At 41.0% G+C, this 20,112-nt stretch overlaps 1 protein-coding gene across 11 annotated transcripts in view; it reads right to left on the bottom strand.

The window, feature by feature from the left end:
• myo9aa (myosin IXAa) overlaps positions 1–20,112 on the bottom strand; it is a 101,591-nt gene that overhangs the window by 2,025 nt on the left and 79,454 nt on the right. For 6 of the 11 annotated variants that reach the window (XM_016669940.1, XM_007548995.2, XM_016669946.1 and 3 more), the window contains 21 exons: positions 19,114–19,236; positions 17,623–17,772; positions 16,407–16,714; positions 14,474–16,042; positions 13,719–13,812; positions 13,304–13,519; positions 11,362–11,459; positions 11,119–11,249; positions 10,793–11,016; positions 10,583–10,699; positions 10,299–10,487; positions 9,182–9,232; positions 8,945–9,056; positions 7,336–7,394; positions 6,983–7,175; positions 6,778–6,906; positions 6,562–6,667; positions 4,637–4,768; positions 3,449–3,572; positions 980–1,188; positions 173–315 (listed from right to left, as the gene is read on the bottom strand). In XM_016669940.1, the coding sequence (XP_016525426.1) occupies positions 173–315; positions 980–1,188; positions 3,449–3,572; positions 4,637–4,768; positions 6,562–6,667; positions 6,778–6,906; positions 6,983–7,175; positions 7,336–7,394; positions 8,945–9,056; positions 9,182–9,232; positions 10,299–10,487; positions 10,583–10,699; positions 10,793–11,016; positions 11,119–11,249; positions 11,362–11,459; positions 13,304–13,519; positions 13,719–13,812; positions 14,474–16,042; positions 16,407–16,714; positions 17,623–17,772; positions 19,114–19,236 (4,477 nt within the window). Of the gene's footprint in view, positions 1–172; positions 316–979; positions 1,189–1,777; positions 2,140–3,448; positions 3,573–4,636; positions 4,769–6,561; positions 6,668–6,777; positions 6,907–6,982; positions 7,176–7,335; positions 7,395–8,944; positions 9,057–9,181; positions 9,233–10,298; positions 10,488–10,582; positions 10,700–10,792; positions 11,017–11,118; positions 11,250–11,361; positions 11,460–13,303; positions 13,520–13,718; positions 13,813–14,473; positions 16,043–16,406; positions 16,715–17,622; positions 17,773–19,113; positions 19,237–20,112 lie in introns of those variants that run through there. The other 5 variants (XM_016669941.1, XM_007548996.2, XM_016669944.1 and 2 more) reach the window with 4 other exon arrangements.

Genomic DNA, 20,112 nt, shown 5'->3' with positions numbered 1-20,112 from the left:
CAAGGTACGTTTTTGTTTATTTCGTTTGCATTTAGTTTTCACTGTGATCCAGACGGAAAACCTCAAACTCTGCTCAAAACCTCGAGCTGGGTGGCTGCCACACAGCCTTACACTATGAAAACATGCAAACTACAATACGATTATTTTCTGATTTTGCTGCAAAATGACATACCAGAGAAGTCGGAAATGGTTTCCTCTGAATCCACGTTGAGGTTTTCTGAGCTGTCAGCCGTACCGATGGAGGCTTCAGACTCCAGGGTCTCGTCATCTGAAGCTCGCGGCTCCAGTGCCAGCATCTCCACAGTCAACTCCTCTCTGTTACGATCATTTCACCAGGAACATGAGCAAACATCATCACAAACAAATAAATTACTTGTTCTTTATTCTATACCGAGAGTGCCTAGTCCAAGGATGTTCAAAGTGGAGCCATTTATTTTTGCGGACAACTTGAGAATGAATTTGGAAAAAGCTCTGACTTTTAAATCAAAAGCTACAGAGAAAAATGTTCGACGCAACAAAAAGTGATCATCTTTTCCAAGCTTTCTGGTTTCTGTCTATTTTCATGGTAAATGTAGCCCCATCTACTCATTGAGTTGTTTAAACTACACCTTTGTGCACCGAAATGTGCTTTTAATAGCTGTATTGCAACTTAAATAAATCCAGCAAGTGTTTTCAAACCAAGACTGACCCGATCCTGTTTTTATTGCTGAGAATAGACAAAATATTTTTTCAGTTTTCTTCAAATGAGCAAAGAAAAAAATCCTTTTCCTAAAAAGAAAAAAAAATCTGATTACTTGTTTTATTAAAACAGCTCATGCTTACTTTAAAAATCACATTTTTGATTATTTTAGATCTTAAAATTACATTTGCTTTGCCTGAGTTTTGAGCTGACAATTTTGGCCCACGTGACAAAAAAGTTTGTACACCCCTGGTCTAGTCTGTTCTGGGTCATTAACCAGTGATCCAAAATAAGACCAACTTCTTCTTCTGCAGGCTTTCGATCTGCTCTGTCAGCACTCTGTCCTCCTGCTGCATGGCGGCCTGCTGGTGCTCCGAGATGTCCACGAGTGACTCCGCCCCCTCTTCGCCACCGCTCTCCTCCCTCGCCGCGTCGGCTTTGAATGGCAGCCGAGGACTGGATGGAGGCGACGGCATGTGGTAGGTCAGCCGATGCGCTTGACCTTTTCCCTGAGGATCGCAACAGCAGCGCACACACACACACACACACACACACCCTTGTAGATGCTGTCCAGTAGTATATTTTTTGTTCATCGACTAATGAACACAGACAATAAAAAAAAAAAAACACAGCAGATGAAGGGAGTATGGATTTCCACACAGGAACTCACAAAACACAACATTTTGGAAAAAAGTCCTAATTGAAAACATTCTGTTTATTGTGCCATTTGTGTGTTTTGGTTGGTGACATCACAAGAGGCACAGGAACAGAGCTGATCAGCCGGGATTGGTAATGTTTTAGTAACAGATTGTGAGTCATTTGCATTTTGCGTTGCAAGGGCTTCATCTTTATATGTCTGAATCTGATGAGTTGTTGTAGAAAACATTAACTATACCATTTAATTCTGATAAATAATCTTCAGAAATTATTTCTGAAGATTTTTGGTAATCTAATTTTGTCAAATATTTCTGAAATTTATGCAGTTTTCTATAAGAAACTTTTTTTTTCAGATGCATAGTTTACAACTAAGCACGTTTATGGATTAATATTATTAAAAACATGAACGTAAAAAGAAAAATAAAATGAATAAAATAAAAAAATGTTGTTCTCAGAAGAATCCTTTTTTTGTCTTTTACCTTTTGTGATGTCACCAGAAGTATCTGGATACATCAACTCGTTTTTAGCAAACCAGGCCAATAACACAGTAAAACAATTAACCCTGAAATATCTTAGAGATGAACTATATCAGATTTATTAGAATGATTTAATAGAATAATAAATAAAAGTAGCTTTGATTCTGTTATCTCAATACCTTTCATCCCTCAAAAACGGCAGCGACACATTTTCACATGCAGTAACTGAACAAGAAGTCTATAATACATATAATCTGACAACTTGACATTACTGCACCACAGGAGACATTTGCATACCAACTTTACCGTCTTGGATGTTTTGGCCAGCTTTAAGGAAAAGCAACAACAGAAGTTGTTTTTTTTTATTCTCTAGTTTCTCAATAAGTAGTGAACAGAAAATATGCTTTCATTTAGAAATAAAATGAACTAAATAAAAAACTAAAGAAGCCTGATGGAGGGAAAGCTAGTGGTGATCACTTTTCTGATTAGACTCCAATCTTCACCTAAATTCAGAAAAGACTTTTTTCAGTAACACTTTATTTGAAGGGGGTTGAATAAGACTGTCATGACACTTTCATAAACATGACATAACCTGTCATAAACATGAATAAGCCTTCATGAATATTTATGACTGTTGTCATAAAGCGTCATTCGGTAAATTATGACACTTTTAATACAAAGTTGACATTATTCAAAATGTCTTTGTTATGACAACTTGACATTAACCAAGAAATCATTACTGTTTAAATTTTACCTTTAATAACATAAAGTTACCTCATTTTTAAAGTGCAATCAGTAATACTGTTATAACAAATTTATATCAGTAATGATTTCTTGGTTAATGTCAAGTTGTCATAACAAAGACATTTTGAATAATGTCAACTTTGTATTAAAAGTGTCATAATTTACCGAATGACGCTTTATGACAACAGTCATAAATATTCATGAAGGCTTATTCATGTTCATGACATGTGTTATGTCATGTTTATCAAAGTGTCATGACAGTCTTATTCAACCCCCTTCAAATAAAGTGTTACCCTTTTTTCTACAAGAAGCATTAAGTAAATGTAATTGAGTCAGCCCCTTGACTGCATAATACCAATTTAACCTTAAAATAATGTAACAGAATATCGTCTGAGAAAAAGAAGATTATAAGTGGATTTAGTGTTGCTCTTCAGTGGTTCTTCTTCATTACGTTACTTTCCTTTGGCTGCACTAAATTAATATTGACTACATCTCCAGGTTTTAATTTGTTAATAAAATTATTTACTCCAGCGCAGCCACGGATGTCAAGTAAAGAAATCATCTTTTTGCCCTCCAACGTTGGGGCAAAAAGACATGATGTAACCAAACATGCAACGCCTCTGTACAGATTATTGTGCAACGTACGATAACTCTCCTTAACTTAATCCAGACATTTCATAAAATAGGACAAGGAGTGAAAAGGTCACAACACAAAATGATGATTTACTGATTTAATCCTCAGTAGCATATGCTGATATATTTCAGATCTGTCAATGCTGGTTTAGAGTAAAGGACGTAAGCTTTAAGAGGAAAGAATCTGAGAACTGTGACAGATTAATTATTATAAGTCAGGCAGACGTGTTCACAGATCGATCATCTTGGTTGATCTCACCATCGATCGACGAATGAGGCTCAGTTTCGACTTGGCCTTGTTCTCAGCAAACTCCAGTGTATTTATGTCCTTTAGGCGAACTTTGTACTTAGTCATCTGTTCACAAATGATGAGCTCCACACACCTGCACAGTGAGGTGAAAAGAAAAACCTCTGAATAACTGGGTAAACAATATGAACACCGATTCATCTCTACAAAAAAACAAAAACAAAAAACAAAAAAAACGTTATTTTACAGAACAAACATGATGCAAGTCATTTCATCAGCATTTAGACACATGTAACACGAAGCTGCTCTGTGACAAAGACTACGGGCTTCAACTTTACTCTCTTCCCGTTCATCTGTCCTTATTTTTATCTATCCGATGATCTGGTTAGGCTGGATTGGTGCCTCATTGTTCTCACATGGAATAGATTAATTTAATTGAACATCCTCTCTCAATCACTTTCCTCAGAGTCATGCGTGTCCACATCACACTTTTGCAGAAAACCCAACAACATCCACGGTAAAAAATAAGGAAGATTTCATCTCCATTGTTTTGTTTTGGAAAACAATGGAGCATGTTTATGGACATGATAACCATCTGTATCTAGTATGTTTATTTAATTATTTAAATCTGAGTGCAAGAAGAAAAAAAAGAAATGCACAACAGATTCCAGGTTGTAATTTATTAAACACAGATGAAGTTAATGTTGGAAAGAAAGGAGGATGTGGAAAAAAAAACTAAGAACTTCCTTTCTGACTCCTTGGGATTTAAGAGGAGAAAGAAAGGAGCAGCTAATTATAAGCACGATTAGTTTTGGTGTGTGTTGACAGAGTAATGATGTCATGTGGTCATTTTTTATTTTTACTTGATTTTTTTTAAGCTTTAGGTTAAGTCGCAAATAAAATTGTGCTAGTCTCTATAATCATTTTACTTTTTAAAAACTGCTTGAATTTCATAATCTATTCTAAACTAAAATTGTTTGAAAATACAGAAATTATTGCTCATTTCATTAAGCATGCACACCTCAATATTTCTCATATTTCCTTGACATATTTACAAGAGTGCTTGAGGTTGAATTCAAATACTTTTAAAATCTGGAAAAAAAAAAAAGAAGAGATTTTTTGTTTTGACATGTAAAACTTATTTTTTCCCATGGCTGTATTCTGTGAAACGTGTGTGCGTGTGTGTATCTGCGTTCTCACGCTGTGGTCTTGCTGATGTCCTGGACGCTCTGCATCGGGTCGGTGGTGTCCGGGCAGCGAAGGATGCAGGGAGCAAAAACGATGGCCAGGGCATTAGCCGACATGCGGTTCGTTTCCTCTTGCAAGGAGATCCTGGGAGCAGAAAATCCACCGTTAGAGCAGGTCATCGCTCATCAGCCGGGCCTTAACGCTTGTGTAACTCAGATGCTTTTATAAACAGCCCCGTGCGACGTCTGCAGGGGATATGGCACAGCTTCACTCAATAGGACTAATTCCATTAGACAGCTGAGGTTTCGTTAAACACTTAGAGACGTGTATTTAGAAAACTTCCGCCAAGGAAGCAGCCTCCCCTTTACCGTCAAAGACATCGTCAGTGTTTACATCCATCTATGGTGACAGGAAGTAGCTGAATTGTGTAATATGTATCACTGTTATAGAACAAAAGTAAAGAGAACAAATGAGAGATAAACAGATGTTCAAATAGTTGAAACTGGCTGAAATCTGGGAGATATGAAAACTGGATTTTCTTTCTGCTAAGAAAAAAAGAAAAGTGGTTCCACTCCACTGTCGCCACAGATGCAGATGACCGACACTAATCCTTACCCTTCCTTAAATACACAACTTTTTTAATCAACTACCACTGTTTTATCAGGAGATTTTGTTTTTTTAATGGGTTACAATCTGGATGTAATTGGGATCAGAACATAACTAAGCATTTGTTGTGAGTAAACAAATACTCATAAACTGGAATGAATTTGGACCAATTTGGACTTGGTGTAGCTGTGTGAATTGGAGCGGCTCTGCTAACTGAGATCCGTTGTAATTTGGTGCAACATAAATAACCTGAACTGGACCTGGTTCATCTCCAACACTCATCCACAGGGCCTTGAAGAACTATTCTTTTTTTTTTTTGTCATATTACAGACACAAACTTTAATGTCTTTCTATCAGATTTCTCTGACACATAATTGTGAAATAGAAAGAAAATGATACTCGGTGTCCTTTTTGCAAATGACTTAGTGAGCATGTATTCAGTCAACCAAAGTTAATACTCTTGCCACCTTTCTCTGCAATGACAGCTGAAACTCGGCGTATGCTTCTACCAGCATTTGGCATCTAGAACCTGAAGTTTTTATCTCTTTATTCAAGATTACTGAACAATCTGTCCACCGACAGTGAATCTTCACCCCAGTCTTCTGCAGCCTCTCACAGACTCTCCTCCACTGTTGCCCTGTATTTGCTGCATCCATTTTCTTACCAAAGAAAAACCATGCCCACAGCATGATGCTGTTACCACTGTACTTTATTGTAGGAGCGGCTAATTCATGGTGAAGTGAATTAGAGTTATTTTTTCTGCCATATGAAGAATGTTGAAGTAGTTATGCTACTGTGTTTACATAGATATTAAATATAGTGGTTGACTATATTTACCACTTAGACGAAATCGATTTCAGCTGAATATTTTTAAAAACTGTTCAACACATTAGAGGCTAGTTTGTGTATGTCTACAATTATTTAAAATCCAACTGAAATATAAAAGCATTAAATAAATTCAGGGGGTGTTTTCAGGGCCAGACTTAGAAGGATATGGGCCCCTGGGCTGGAGCCAGATTTAGTGCCCCATCCGGGATCTGCAGACATCAGTGGATATGAATTGATGCATGCTAGATTTAATGCTGTTCCCAGAAAACATTCTGTAGCTTCACAATTTTCACAAACATGAATATTGCCTTTTTCATGCATTTTATATTTTGTGACTTATGTCAAAGTTTGCTGGGAAAAAAAAGTATTGATTAAACAAAAACACAGTTTTTGGGCCCCCCCAAAAATTGCCGCCCTTGTCTGCTGCCTTTGTAAATAATTTTCTGACGCAGGATGTTTTACTTTTGTGAACAAAAGAAAGGGAAAAAGAAATGGTTTCCGACCTGACGAGATGAAAGATGAGGCGCTCCAGAGTGTTCAGGTGAGTTCTGCTGAGCTGGTCGATGACGGAGTAAACCCCCCGGATCATTTCCTTCTTGTCCTGCAAACCTAAAAGGCAAATCTCTGTTTACAGCTCCAGAAAACAAAAGCCCGTCTGTCTCGTAATCTCCGATGAGACACAACTCGAAGACGAAACTGCGCTGGCGCTCGGCACTCACTCATTGCTCGGATGAACTCCTCGTACAGCTCAAACGTCATCAGCGGGTTGGGCAGGTCCCTCAGCCACTGCTTGAAGACGCTGGCGATAACATGAATGTTGTAGTCGTCCAGATTCATGCTCTCCACATCTGCGAGGCCAAACGGTGGAAGTGTTAGACATCCTTTTTGATCACGCCACCTACGTAGTTTCTTGCAGCCGTTTACCCGTGTCAAGAGCTAGCTTGAGCTCCTTGATCTTATTGGTGGAGCCGGATTTCCTGTAAATTCCCTCGGTGTAGAGGCCGTGCATCTCGATGTAGTTGATCAGCTTCTCCACCACCAGAGGAACTGTCCGCTCGTCGTTAGTCAGATGAGCGACCTCCACTCCGAACTGTCTGGTCGACAGCTCTGGATCAAACTGTCCACACAAACATAAACGCATGAAAAAAAACAAAACCCACATTCACAGCCTACCTAGAATGACTTCAGTAGGCTGCGAAACAAACTATTTACTTTGCGGAAAACACGATTAATGTCACGGGAGGTTATCGTGAAATAGCTGAATATGGCCGACTCACCTTCTTGCTGCATTTGGTCGTCTTCTGGCAGCACTTTCTGTGGCAGGCGTACCGGCACACTGGATGGACACAACCAGACAGATCAAACAAGTCATTCCCATTATCCACAGAGAGGCAGTGTCTCCTCATTATTCACTTCAAGTTGTGACAAAAGCAACAGCAGCAGCAACAAAAATCTGTTATTGCTTAAAGTAACAAAGTGGCATTGGCTGGCACGAAGAAAACATCCTGTAGGAAGAAAGGAAAAGCTGTGTGAAAAAAAAAAAAAAATCTCCCGAGACACGGAGCCGCAGACCTCATGAGTCCAGTTGAAAACAATCTGATTAGGAAATGAGGAGGGAGCGAAGGCAGAGCCTGACCACTGATGTCTGTGTGTGTGTTCATCACGCTCACAGTCCGTGTGTGTGTGTGTGTGTGTGTGTGTGTGTAAGGGTTGTTGGCGCTTGTCAGGAAAAGAAAAGTAGGTTTTCTTGATTTCAAACAATCGATTTGCACACACAATGTGCTGATGAGCTCATCTTTTTCCCATCTGGGCAAGCTGATTGTTGCTTTTTCTTTTTTACTTTTGCTCACAAAAGTAAGAAATGCCACAGTAATCACACCACTGCTGATTACTGCAATCAGACAGCTGCAGCTTCTGCTGGTGTTCTCACTAAAACCAGGAGGACAGAGCACAGCAGCTCTAATGTCTTCTCCATGGAGGCCAGAGAACAGATTTTAAAAATACTTCTGTTAATGTATAAATCACCGCTTGGCACAAAATACATTAAAGACCTTTTGTTGTTGTTGTATCAGCCTTCCAGACCACTCAGGTCTTCTGGTTCTGGTTCTGCTTGGCATCCCCAGAAACAAACATGGATACGGTGCGCTAAATAATAAAACAATTTAACAAAGCTTCGAGGCAGATAAAATTTAGTAATCGAGGTACTCGCATCATTCGAGGAATCGTTACAGCCCTACATTGATCAGTATATTTTATATACATTTGCTTGATGATTTTAGATGATACCATTTGTCAAAACGAAATGTTTTTTGTTTGTTTCATAATTGGTTACTATGATGTAAAACTCTATGAACTGCAAAGTTGCTGAATGTGGTATACAAATACACTTGACCTGAAACATGACAGCTTGTGAAGTGGAAAAAGCTTTTTCTTCCATGTGCATTTTTAACATGTCAGAATTATTAAACTTAGCCTTTGATCTGTTAAAATAATAATAATAATCTGAAGTTCTCTATTTCAGTTCTTGAAATGGATCAAAATAAAAAAACTGTGGTAGTTTTCAGCTTACAAACACTCCAACCAAGAGCATCTCCTTCGATGGCATTTAAGCGTCATAAAAAAAAAAAAAAATCTTCGATGTCTAAACAAATAACTTTTTTTTTTTTTTCTGTAATATTGAAAACATTTTTCTTTCAAGGAAACTGCAGGACATTTTTCATGGGTGAAAATTCTTTAAGAAAAAGGAAGTAATTAAAAACTGAACAGATCTTAAGAGAAAACAGCAGTCGATACTGTCCAAGAGGAAACAAAGCAATATCTCGATTATTTTTTAAAAATATATAAAATGTATTGTCTTGATGTTGGATATTTTATCTGTGGACTCACATTTGCACACACAGGCGCGATCCATCATCCAGATGAGAGAGGAGCAGTATTCACAGTATGTGGGGATGCTGTACTGAGTGGACTTGAAGATGTGTCCATTATGTTCTTCTACCTGAAGAGGGCAGCAAAGCGTGTTTATTGTTAAACCTCTTGACATTTAACACTGTAAACAAGGACAACTCATATGGTGCCATTATTGTAAGTATATACTAAACAAGAGAGACTGAAGGGACTCACGATATCGGTGTCCTTTTTCCTTCGCTTCTTGCGTTCAGGCTTAGGAAGCGGCTACATTAGTGAAAAAACAAAACAAAAACAGATCATTCTTTTTGGCTAACAGATATTTTGCGTGTCTAAACCTTTGAAAAGTCACAATTGTGAATAGACTATAAAGTAGAGACGTCCACAGAATCCAACAATTTTAAGCAAGCTCAGCCTTCATCAGTGATCTGCTGTTTAGAAACACAGAAATTAGATTTTTTTTCAGACCAGTGAATACTCCACATGCTAACAGATTGTGCAAACAATATTCTGTGATGAGAACGGTTTATCTAATTAAAGAGTTAATGTAAAGTTGGTTATATCTGGAAATCATAAGGGATTTACAGATGAACACACTGAACCATATCAGTGGTTCTTTCTGGCCACCAGAGCAACACCTGAGCAGATAATAGGAAGGCTGAACAAAGGACATCAAAATCCAATCTTTAATGGGACATGCTGGATTTGAACATGTTAAAGTAAGGCTCTACGTTGTCCAGGGAATGCTGCTTTAAACATGCTAGCTATGCTAACACAGTGCTAATATGACGTTAAAGACTTCAAAAGACGCCTCATTTTGTCTTTAACGTAGAGCTCTACGTTAAAGACAAAATGACACATAATTTAAATACTTAAGACTGTTAATGATGAGAAGCTTTTAAAAATATTTTTCATCCTGTTCTTGAATTATTTTTCTTGTTTTTTTTTTTAAAACTTCTGTCTAAATCTATTGATTATTGAAGGGCAATATAATATACAAACTTCATAATCTGTACTCTTTTGGTTGAATGTAGTTTTTATTTCCACAATATTATCGTTTATCGCAATCATTTTTGAGACAATTAATTGCTCAGCAAAATCTGTTATCGTGACAGGCCTGGGTCCACATGACATATATAAGAAACTTGAGTAGAAGAATCATAACAATAAGAATAAAAAATATTTTTAGAGAACATGAATTCTTTTTTCTATGAAAGAAATTGGGATTACTTCTACTTCACAAAATTTGCTAGACAAATTCAGCCATCTCTTTAAAAAAAAAAGAAAAAAAGTAAAAGTTTTCCAGTCCTGCTATCCAGTAAAATTCCCAAACCTTGCTGAGAGCGCCGTCCATCAGTTTATACTCTGTCATGAACTCATCCAGGAAAACTTTAAATGTGTTGACCCAAACTTTGACGGGAGGCTCCCTCCAGTCCCTCTGCTCCTGCCGCATAGTTTTTTCCAGGATCTGCTCAAACAGAGCGTGAAGGTCTTTGTAGCGGATGCTCTTACCGTCATCCATCTGCAGAGAAAACACAGGAAGAGCCAACAAGGGATTAATATTTAAGGAATACAGCTTCCAGGATAAAATACATGCAAAAGGATATAATGGTTTACTGCAAGCACTGAAGAGTAGGAGTTGAAGATGTGCAGGCGGAACTCCTTCAGCGCCTTTTTGAAGACGACGTCCACCATGGTGTCCTTCTTACTGTCCTCAGTCTCCAAATCATTGATCTAAAGTACAACGTATCATCACAAACAACAGAATTTCACCTGCATTTTAGTTTATAGCTCCATTTTACGCACACACGTGACTATAAGCTGTACCTTTTTCAGGAGGAAGTCGTTCATGCTCCTGTAGTCGTTGATGCAGGAGAGGATCTGCAGCGCGTCGTTCTGCCACTGGGCCGGCTCCACCGCCACGCTGCTGATCTTCACGCTCCTCCTCCGCTTCACCTTGGGAGACGGCTCCTTGTTCTCCTTCAAGTCCCTGAAGCCTCGGTCCAGAGTCGGGTCAGGACTGCAGGGAGGGGACATGTTTTCCTGGCCTGCTGCGTGAAACAGTGACACTTTGTTATGACAAGAATGAAATGAAACACGACAGCGGGATAAAAACACAAACAACAAAGAAGAAGAAAAAAAAGACATCTCACCATCCCCCAGGAGCGGTCCAGTTTCTCCATAGTCTCCGTCCAGCGAATCAGCCCCGCAGATCAGCTTCTCTCTAGACGTCTTCTTATCCCCGTACTTCGATTTGCCCCAGAAGCGCATCTTCCCACGAACCCTGAACCACAACCATCCAAAACAGACACTTTTAACACATCTAAGACCAAAGAGATGGGAGTAAATTATGAATAAATTTCTTAAAAACAGACAGGTGCACTTCAACAACAAACCTTCCGTCTTGTGAATGTTTGTGCATCGACTCCACTTTGACCAGATCTCCTGATGACATGGCTTTGTGGAGCTTTTTCTGCTCCTCTGAGGTCAAGGGCTGAAAGGTGGAGAGATAAAATGTCAAATACATGAACAAATGGCGAAAATTAAGCTTTAGTTCCATAAGGTCTACAAAATTCAGTCATGGCCTTAAGTTTTTCAGAAAATCTGCACATAAAAACTTTAACCAGGAAGGAGAGGCTGCTAAAATATTTATTAAAAGTCTAATTAACCTCTTAAATCTAGGGCTGGGGTTCCAAAAAGTTAGTTTAATGAAAGATCTAAGTAATAATGCCTCCATCAACAAGGTGAGGAATCAAGGCGTTCAACACAACAGTGATAAAAAAAACGGATGAAAGATAGTAAAATTAAGATTTCAGCCAAATTGATCAGGAAACTCAGAATTTAACTGAGCATTATTATTTATCCAGCAGGTCAAAAACTAAGTATTGACTCTTAAATACATTTGATGTACTTATAAACAAATTTTTGAATTTGCTCTTAGTTCTTCTTCAGTAAACCAAAATGGTAGCAAGGAAAAACAAAAGCAAACACAGAAACGTCTGGCCATGACTGAAAAATCACACTAACAAACCCTCAATATTCCACCAGTAGATGGCGCCGTCCTACTGCTGAAAACATCGAAACAATTTGTAAAATTTAGCAGTACTTTAAAAACGGCAACCAAACTTCGAAAATTGTACAATATGTGAACAAAAAGCAGTTAAAAACAAAGGAAAGAGAAACAATTTGTTAAGCGCAGGCAGATCACGTTCCGTTTAAAGGATTTCCAAAGTCTGATTAGTGAGGAGAGAGAAACTGTATGAGTCACATGCAAACACGGCTAATTAGGGAGAAACACCAAGATAAGCTGCAGCTGTTAGGGAGAAGACAAACAGCAGCAAACCTCTGTGAAAATACATTTACAATGAGTCCTACACAACGCTAAGATAAACAGACTGACTTTACTGCTGCTACATTCCCGTCTTCAAACACTAAAATCAATATTTAAAACAAAAGCAAACAAATGGCTTTAAGTAGAGATGTTCAAATAGATGAGGTGTCTGGATTGGAAATGTCAATCAGTAGCTGGAAGAGTTAGAAGAGGAAAATCTGCTTCCGTTTTTCCTGCCCATATGTGACATAGCAGAGATTTTCATGGCAGTCTGAACGGCCAAAAATCTGATATTTTCCCAAAAGAAAAATCATATCTGTGCCACTTCCATATGTGATACGCGAGACATCCACACTTCTGTTACAGAAAAAGCCAAAGGTGATAAATCAGGATGTAAACAATGGCTGAAAATTATGATTATGAACTTATGAAAGACGTCTGTGTCACTGAAGCACATCACACCACAATCCCACCACTCTCAGCTCTGACTACACATCAAAACACACTTCTCTAAGAACCTGCAGCTCCACATTGCTATTATTTGTACTTTCTTTTTATTAGGTTTCTGGTGTGTGACAATATTGTTGACTCTCTCATTGAAGAATAATTTTAACACTCATCCATAAATGGCTCCACTGATTATTACTTCTGTAAACGACGCACTGCTGTGTGACGTCAACGTTCTTTGTTTGGGGTCGTAAACCGTTTACACAGAAGTCTGACTGCTCTTGCATTTAATTATCAGTATGAATCAAAACACACACACACATACAAAAAAATAGATTTCAGTAAAAAAAAAAAATCAGAATTGAGCATTGAGACCTGCTGTATGAAAGAACCCCTTACTGTGCTTTGAAAGAGGAAAAACCAGAAATGAGCTCAGTTTGAGGCAGAGGTGAGATGCAGATCGAGGCCGTTTCTACTGAGTGGGTTAGAAAAGTCAGAGAGAAGTCAGGCTGTAGCAGAGAGTACAGAGAGGGGGGCCACTGCTGGCCTGGAGGGGGTACCATGTCTGAGTCACTGAAGCAGGCCTCTCTCAGGCCCGCCTCTGTGGAGTTCTGCTTGGACAGCGGCAGAGTGTAGTGGCGTGGGCTGGTGAGGCTGTCGCCGCCGTAGTCGTCCTCTTCTGAGTCGCCGCCAGCTGCGAGGCTGGAGGCGCGGGTGAGGAAGTCGGAGCGCGTCCGCGCCATTCTGGCTTTCTTTTTCTGGCCTGTGCTGCCGACCTGGAGTTTACCAGAGGTGAGAACAGCGTGAGGAAAAAGTTCCTGCATGGGTCTCTGGCAGAGCACCGGCCAGTCATCTTCCCTGGATCCTTCAGCCCGGCTCAGCTGGAGTTGGAGCCGCCCTTGCAAGGTTCAGACATCCACAACACAAAACCTACACATATACAAACACACGCCATGTAAACAGCAGATTGCTTACATCCCGAGCCTTTGTTGCTTTAGACGGCTTCAAAGCTGGTGTGGGTCCTTCTCTGGGAACGGTCACAGCTTGTCCTTTAGTGTCGGCGTCAAATCTGATGGATAAAAGAGGCACAGACCTAAATATGAGTCTGCTAAATCCATCCATCCTTATCTATAGAGACATTTTTCCTCCGTTGTTCTTTAGAAAATGGCTCAGGTTTTACCAGACTGCGTCACGCAGCAGAGCCTCAACTGGACCAATGTTTCAGATGTTGGCTGAAACATCCAGACATGAATTTGATCTATAAATTCTGGCTGGATGTTTTGGGTCATTGTTCTACTGGAAGGTGAATCTCTGCCCCACTCTCAAGTCTTCTGCAGCCTCTGATGTGTTTTACTGCTATATTGTCTCTTTCAACGGTGGTTTTCTTCTAAGAACTGTTTTGTGTAGTGTACCTCTAATAGCTATTCTCCCACCTGAGCAATAAGGTTTTTAGCAGTCAAATTCAGATTAAGATGCTTATCAAAAAGCAGATAAATATGTTTTATTAATGTAAAATTAGTAATACAAAAACAGTGTATAAGTGCAAAAATTTTGCAGTTTTCATCAGTGAATCTTAGAAAGGCCGTGGCTCCTTTTTGCTAAAGACTTAATTTTAGCAGGTTATCCTTTCAAAGCACATCAGAAAACTCCGATAAGGGCATTGCAAATCATTAACTGAAATCCACCATTAATTGGCACCATAAAAGATTAGAAAGGCAGAGCACACTCACGGGGTAAAAGTCACTTTGTCGTCTGGGGAGAAGAAGATGTTTCCTGGTTCGTCAGCCAGACTCACTGCTGTAACCTCCGGACTCTGTGGCTTCTTGCCGGCTACTCTCACAGTGACTCCCGCTCCGTTTCGGGTCTCCAGAGTGAGCTTAGGGGCCCAGCCTTCGGCAGCAGGTTGGTGGTCTTTGCGTCGCTCGGTAGGAGCAGAGAACGGTGGCGGGGGCAGCTGGGTAGGACGGGAGTTCCCGTGAGAGGCTGTGGCGACCGGAGAGTGAGGCGGAGGTGAGGTGGAGTCCGACTGCGTTCTGCCATGAGGAGCTTGACCCGAGGTCTTCTCAATCAGCAGAGAGCTGGGCCGGGGACCTTTGGTGGACATGGAGGTTCTGGCAGAACCCGGCCCGGCCTGCCTGCTCTGCTGGATCCTGTGCAGGGCCTCGCCTCTCTGCTTCTCGAACATATCCTTCTCATACCGGGCGTACTTGATGCGCTCCTGCTCCAACACTTCCTTCTGCTTTCGTATCTGCTCCATCATCTCCTTCTCGTTCTGCTGCTGCTGGTTGCGCCGTCGCTCCTCCTTCTGCTCGTTCAGCCGCACCAGCTTCTCTATCACGGAATGGTCGGTCGTCGTCGACGAAGGCGGAGAATCGCCCGTCTGGGCGGCGGTATCTCTCAGGTCTACCGGAGGACGGATGATGGCACTCAGCTCGTCGCTTAGCGGGGTTTCTTTCTGCATGCTGATGACCACAACCACTGGGCGCCGTGACAACTCTCGTCTCTCTTTGAGAGGCTTTGTGGCGGCTGTAGTTGTGTCTTGGGGGATGACACTGCCGCCCTCGCGAGCGGGGACGTAAAACGTGGGGAGGTAGTTCTGGATTTTGGGTGGATGTGGGTGAGCGGGTGGGCTCTGGCTTCTTTGGGGGGAAGCAACGTCAGCTTCCTGTGGTTGGGTTGGGTTCAATGAAACGTCCTCCCCATTTGATTCAGGAGCAGCAGGTGGGACAGGGGAGTTGGGGTCCTCGCCGTCCACAATCTCCTCCGTAGCCTTGGGCGGCTCTTCGTCCATCATGAGAAGCTCGAAGCTGCCTTTGGAGCTCTCGCTGTCAGGCGTGCCTTGGGGTGAAGGGAGAGACGGGCTAGCCGGCGGCACCAGCTCCAGAGACCAACGCTGCTCCTCAGAGGGAGACGAAGCTCCGCCGCTATTAGCCCGGACCTTCAGCAGCTCCAGGCTGAACTCGGCTTGCTCCAACTCCCTCATCCGCCGGTTCTCCCGTTTGGAGCGAGTGGTTTTCTGGGTGGGCTCCTCCACAGTTCTCGTCCGATCCTGCGCCACCACAGCAGACGATGGGACTGAGGAGTTTGCTTCGGTTTCTACTTCAGAGTTGCCCTCTTCTTCCTCGTTAGCGGTGTCCTTTAGTGGCGTCTCCTCCCGGGTGCTGAGATCCAGCCCCATGGTTCCTTCTCCCAGGTCTTCCTCCTCTTCTGCCTCTCCAGGCGAGATGCTCACCCGGCCATTCTCCTCCTCCTCTTCCTCCTCCTCCTCCTTCTGTCGCTGTTCTCTCAATTTTCTGAAGCTGCAAATCGAGAAGTTCCAGCGTTACTTCAACACTGTGATGAGAATCTCAGAAATGAAAAGTGAGCAACCAACTCCAGAGTTGAAGTTAGGAGTACAAAGCCTTCCCCTCAGGAGCTCAGCAGCCGATTACAGAGCTGCTTTGGCTTGGGTTGCTTGCGTCATGGTATGAACTTACCAGTCTGATTGCACACAGAACAAAGCCCAAATACACTGCTGGTGCTGTGTGCAAAGATTAAGCTGCTTTTTTCCCCCCACAAGCTTTCGCAAAACCATGCTGTCATCTACCCCTAGGAGCTATTTTCAGAAAGAAACTATAACATCAGGACTCTTTGTTTCACGAAGCATTCTCCGGTATGTCCTACCTTTGCCTGCTGAGGAAGCCTCTGCTAACTGCCTGCAGCTGAATCACAGCAGCATACAAGCGCAGGTAGGACTCCCTGGCCTGGTGACAGCGCCACGCTGCCTGAATGACCAGAGCCGCGGACGAGCGCCGACCGAGCCAGAACTTCCACGCTCTCTGCAGAACCCGAGTCGCCTCTCTCCACTGCCTGAACCTTTGACGTTCCCGGTAGCCTCTCCAGTGGGTCTGCAGACACACAGCTGCCCTCTCCTGGACACCGGGGTCATCATACTCCTCCTCCTTCATGGACCGGTACGTTCGCCACCATTTCTGTAAGGAGGTATGAATTATTGTTTTGAAACATTTAGAAAATTAAGCGATGTAAATTTCTAGAAAAATAAACTTCTTGAAATATCTTTTGTGAAATCCCACGAAGTTTGTCATTTTAAATTTCAACATGTCCACTTCATGGCTTTCAAGCAGCTTCACGCTCAGTATGTGCATAAACCTTTATTAGTCGCATTTCCACATCGTTAGCTATTTTTCACTTTTTTTCCATTCTCCTTTTGACTGTAATTAGTTGAAATTATGCTCACTAGTTTTCCTTTTTTATTGTCTTAATGTGACTTTTTACAAGATTTTCTTTAAATTTGTCCCAGCACATCTTATTTGTAGTAATCTTGTGTTTTTCTTACTATTTTTTTTTTTTTGGTCAGCAAAATAAATAAAACTGAGACCTAAAAAACAGAGTCCACAAATTATATCAATGTTATTATGCAAAAATGTATTATTACCTTCAAACTGGACTCTATGTACCTTAACACAATATTTGTAACATGTCACATTTAAGCATCCCTCTGGATACTAAAAGTTGTTTTTATATAACTATGAACTTCATCTTGTGGCACCTGTTGCTCACACAAGACAAAAAGATATTTAGTATTTTTTTCCTTCATATTGTCACCTTCCTAAAATAATGTCCAAAGCCACTTTTTGTCCAAAGTGATTTCAACAAAAAACAAAATAAAAAAAACAAACAAAAAAACACACATGCATCCTCAGACATCTTTCTTTCCAAAATTGCATTTTGACAATGTTACAATAACTACGATAGAAGGCTGAACTAAAGCCCCACTTTGTCAGCAATTCCAATATATACAATAAAGAAATAATCACTGGAGCAGAACTAAAGACAGTCTCTGCTGCAGATCAGATCAGTGATGATAAAAACACTTCACCTGGATGCTGACCACCGCCTCCCTCATCCTGACGAAGTGCTTCCTCTCCAGCCGCGCTCTGAATCGCTGCTGCAGCATGACGATGAGTCTGAGCACCTCTCTGTGGAGCTCGGCGTGCAGCCGCTGACGCTCGGCCTCCTGTAAAAACACCTGAGGGGGGAAAGGCCGGGATGGAGTCAGAACGGGCCGGCCCACGTGCTTACTGTGAGTAAGGCAGTGAGCAAAGTGACACATTCCTTTATTAAAAAGAAAAGAAAAAAAACCTGAATCAAAAGCGTACACACAGTGGCCAAGAAATCCCAGACCAGATATACGCAGACAAGAATGTCAGGCATGATCCTGTAATTATACAGACACATCCCAGAAGCATGGACCCCTCTATCAAACCCCATTCAGAGCTGCGACTTAAAAAACACCAAACATGAGGTTATATCTTCATTACATACTGTTTCTTTCAAAGACAAGATGCTTTCAGGTAATATCACGTCATCCCAAACACAAACCAATTCATTCATAGCTTCAGGTATATAAACACCTGCCAAAGTGTCTTATTTAGGTGTTCAATACAGCAAAAGTATAACTCTAGTTATATACTATGAAACAATACAAAGCCGTTTTATTACATGTTTGTTCCCATGTTACAAGTCGTTCTTGGAGCTCAATGAACTCAAATATTAATTTCTCGTTTCCACTCAAAGGCTTTATATTTACATGTCAAGTTGTCCTCAAAATTAACACCAATGAATTAATTTTTTGGTGCCTTGAACCTTTCTGAGCTCTGAGCAGTGATTGAATGGGTGAATATTGTACGTTATCGCACAAGCTTGAGATCGCCTTCACTTTGCATTTATTGAGTGAAACATTTAAGGCCGTCTGGCTGTAAGACGAGACCTGAGCAACTGGAACCTTTAAAAAAAAGTAACAACATTTAGGAGAAACTAAAAGAAAGCTATGAGAATCTGCCTAAAACTTATTTTATGTGTGCACATTTTCTTGTTCAAGCTGAAGGAGAAACAGCAGCAAAGACACTCAGATTTGGGAAATTTGTAATGTTCTTTCAAAGTTAAAAAAAGATGAAAACAAAAAAAATAAAAAAAATAATATCAATACAGAATATTCAGTGATCTGTATGCAAGACTGTTCCTTGCATAACAGACCTTATTTCAACAAATAGGCTACAGAACTACTTAAGCTTGTATTGTTGGTGCAGGAACGCCGCTAAAACTAGCAGGATATTCATAACTTCCTCTTTTAAAATCACTGGATGAACCTGGATAGCATCCGCAAAGTGTTGCAATGGGACATTTCAAACTAAAAAGGCAAAATAACTGCAACAAAAAAGGCCCCAGTATGAAGCCTTGAGGAACTCTACATGTAAATAGCTAAAGAATATTCTGGATTCAACATAAAACTACCCCTCACTGATTTATCTTCAAAACTATAGAAAGTAACGAGGGCTCAGGCCAACGCTGAACGGAGACGGTTGCATACCTTTGTCTTTCCCACTTGATAGCCCTCTGGTTGAAGATCCAGCTGATCCATACTTCCCTGGATGCTCTCCCTCGTGGAACGGGTTCCCTCCGGCAGCAGCACACTGAAGTGATGAACAAAGTCCTACAAAAAGACCAGATTATGGAAACGATCTGAAATATCAATTCAGATGTGGATTTTTGCCCCATTTCCAGATGGAACATTTTACATCAATGAAAGCCAATTGAACCGACTCTGGACCAGCAGCAGCCGATCAGCAGCATCTCTATGATGCACCTCAAATGCAGAAAACCAGTGAGGAACATCCGGTTTTAGGTAAAAAAAAAATAAAATAAAATAAATTTTGTACAGATTCAAACATCATACATCCATTTATTTAAACTGAACCTTCATTGCCTGAACTGAACACAATCAGAGCAGCAGGGGGGCTGGACAGACGCACAGATGCCGTGTTTATACAATTACCAGCATGGGGCGTGTTTGAGACCCCGAGCACAATGAGGAGGGTCTGTCCTGACCAGCAGGATCCTTCAGAGTGATCCCATCCACAAGATATTTCTCATTACTGCTGAACACGACACAAAGCATGCTGGGGAATTTACCGTCAAGGAAAATGTCTTCTGCTGTAATGATCGCAGTGAGATCACCAGAACACTTATTCTTTCCTTCGCCACTAAAAGTTTCACTCATGTGCGCCTGTAAACATTAAGGGTGATGTAAAGTCTACCATGACCTGAAGAGATAAAATGACAGACAGTGAAGTTTTTATATTCAGTTTTAAGTAGAAAAATTGTTCAACACCGGGAGAGAATTGTGGCCTGAAAGTGTAAAGTTTGAAATTTTCCACGGTTTCACATCCTTGTGCGTAGGATGAGGAAGTGTTTGATTTTCCTTCTCTATTTAACGTTTAAACATCCAAGTAATCTGCAGGTGGGTGTGGGGTTCTTTGTGTTTTTTATTCACACTACCTAAAAGGTGGATTGAACAAATGTGGCTTCA

This window comes from Poecilia formosa, unplaced genomic scaffold, assembly GCF_000485575.1.
Source record: "Poecilia formosa unplaced genomic scaffold, Poecilia_formosa-5.1.2 Scaffold29, whole genome shotgun sequence".
In the NCBI taxonomy this organism is placed as follows: domain Eukaryota; kingdom Metazoa; phylum Chordata; class Actinopteri; order Cyprinodontiformes; family Poeciliidae; genus Poecilia; species Poecilia formosa.
This window is presented reverse-complemented; position numbering and strand designations above follow the sequence as displayed.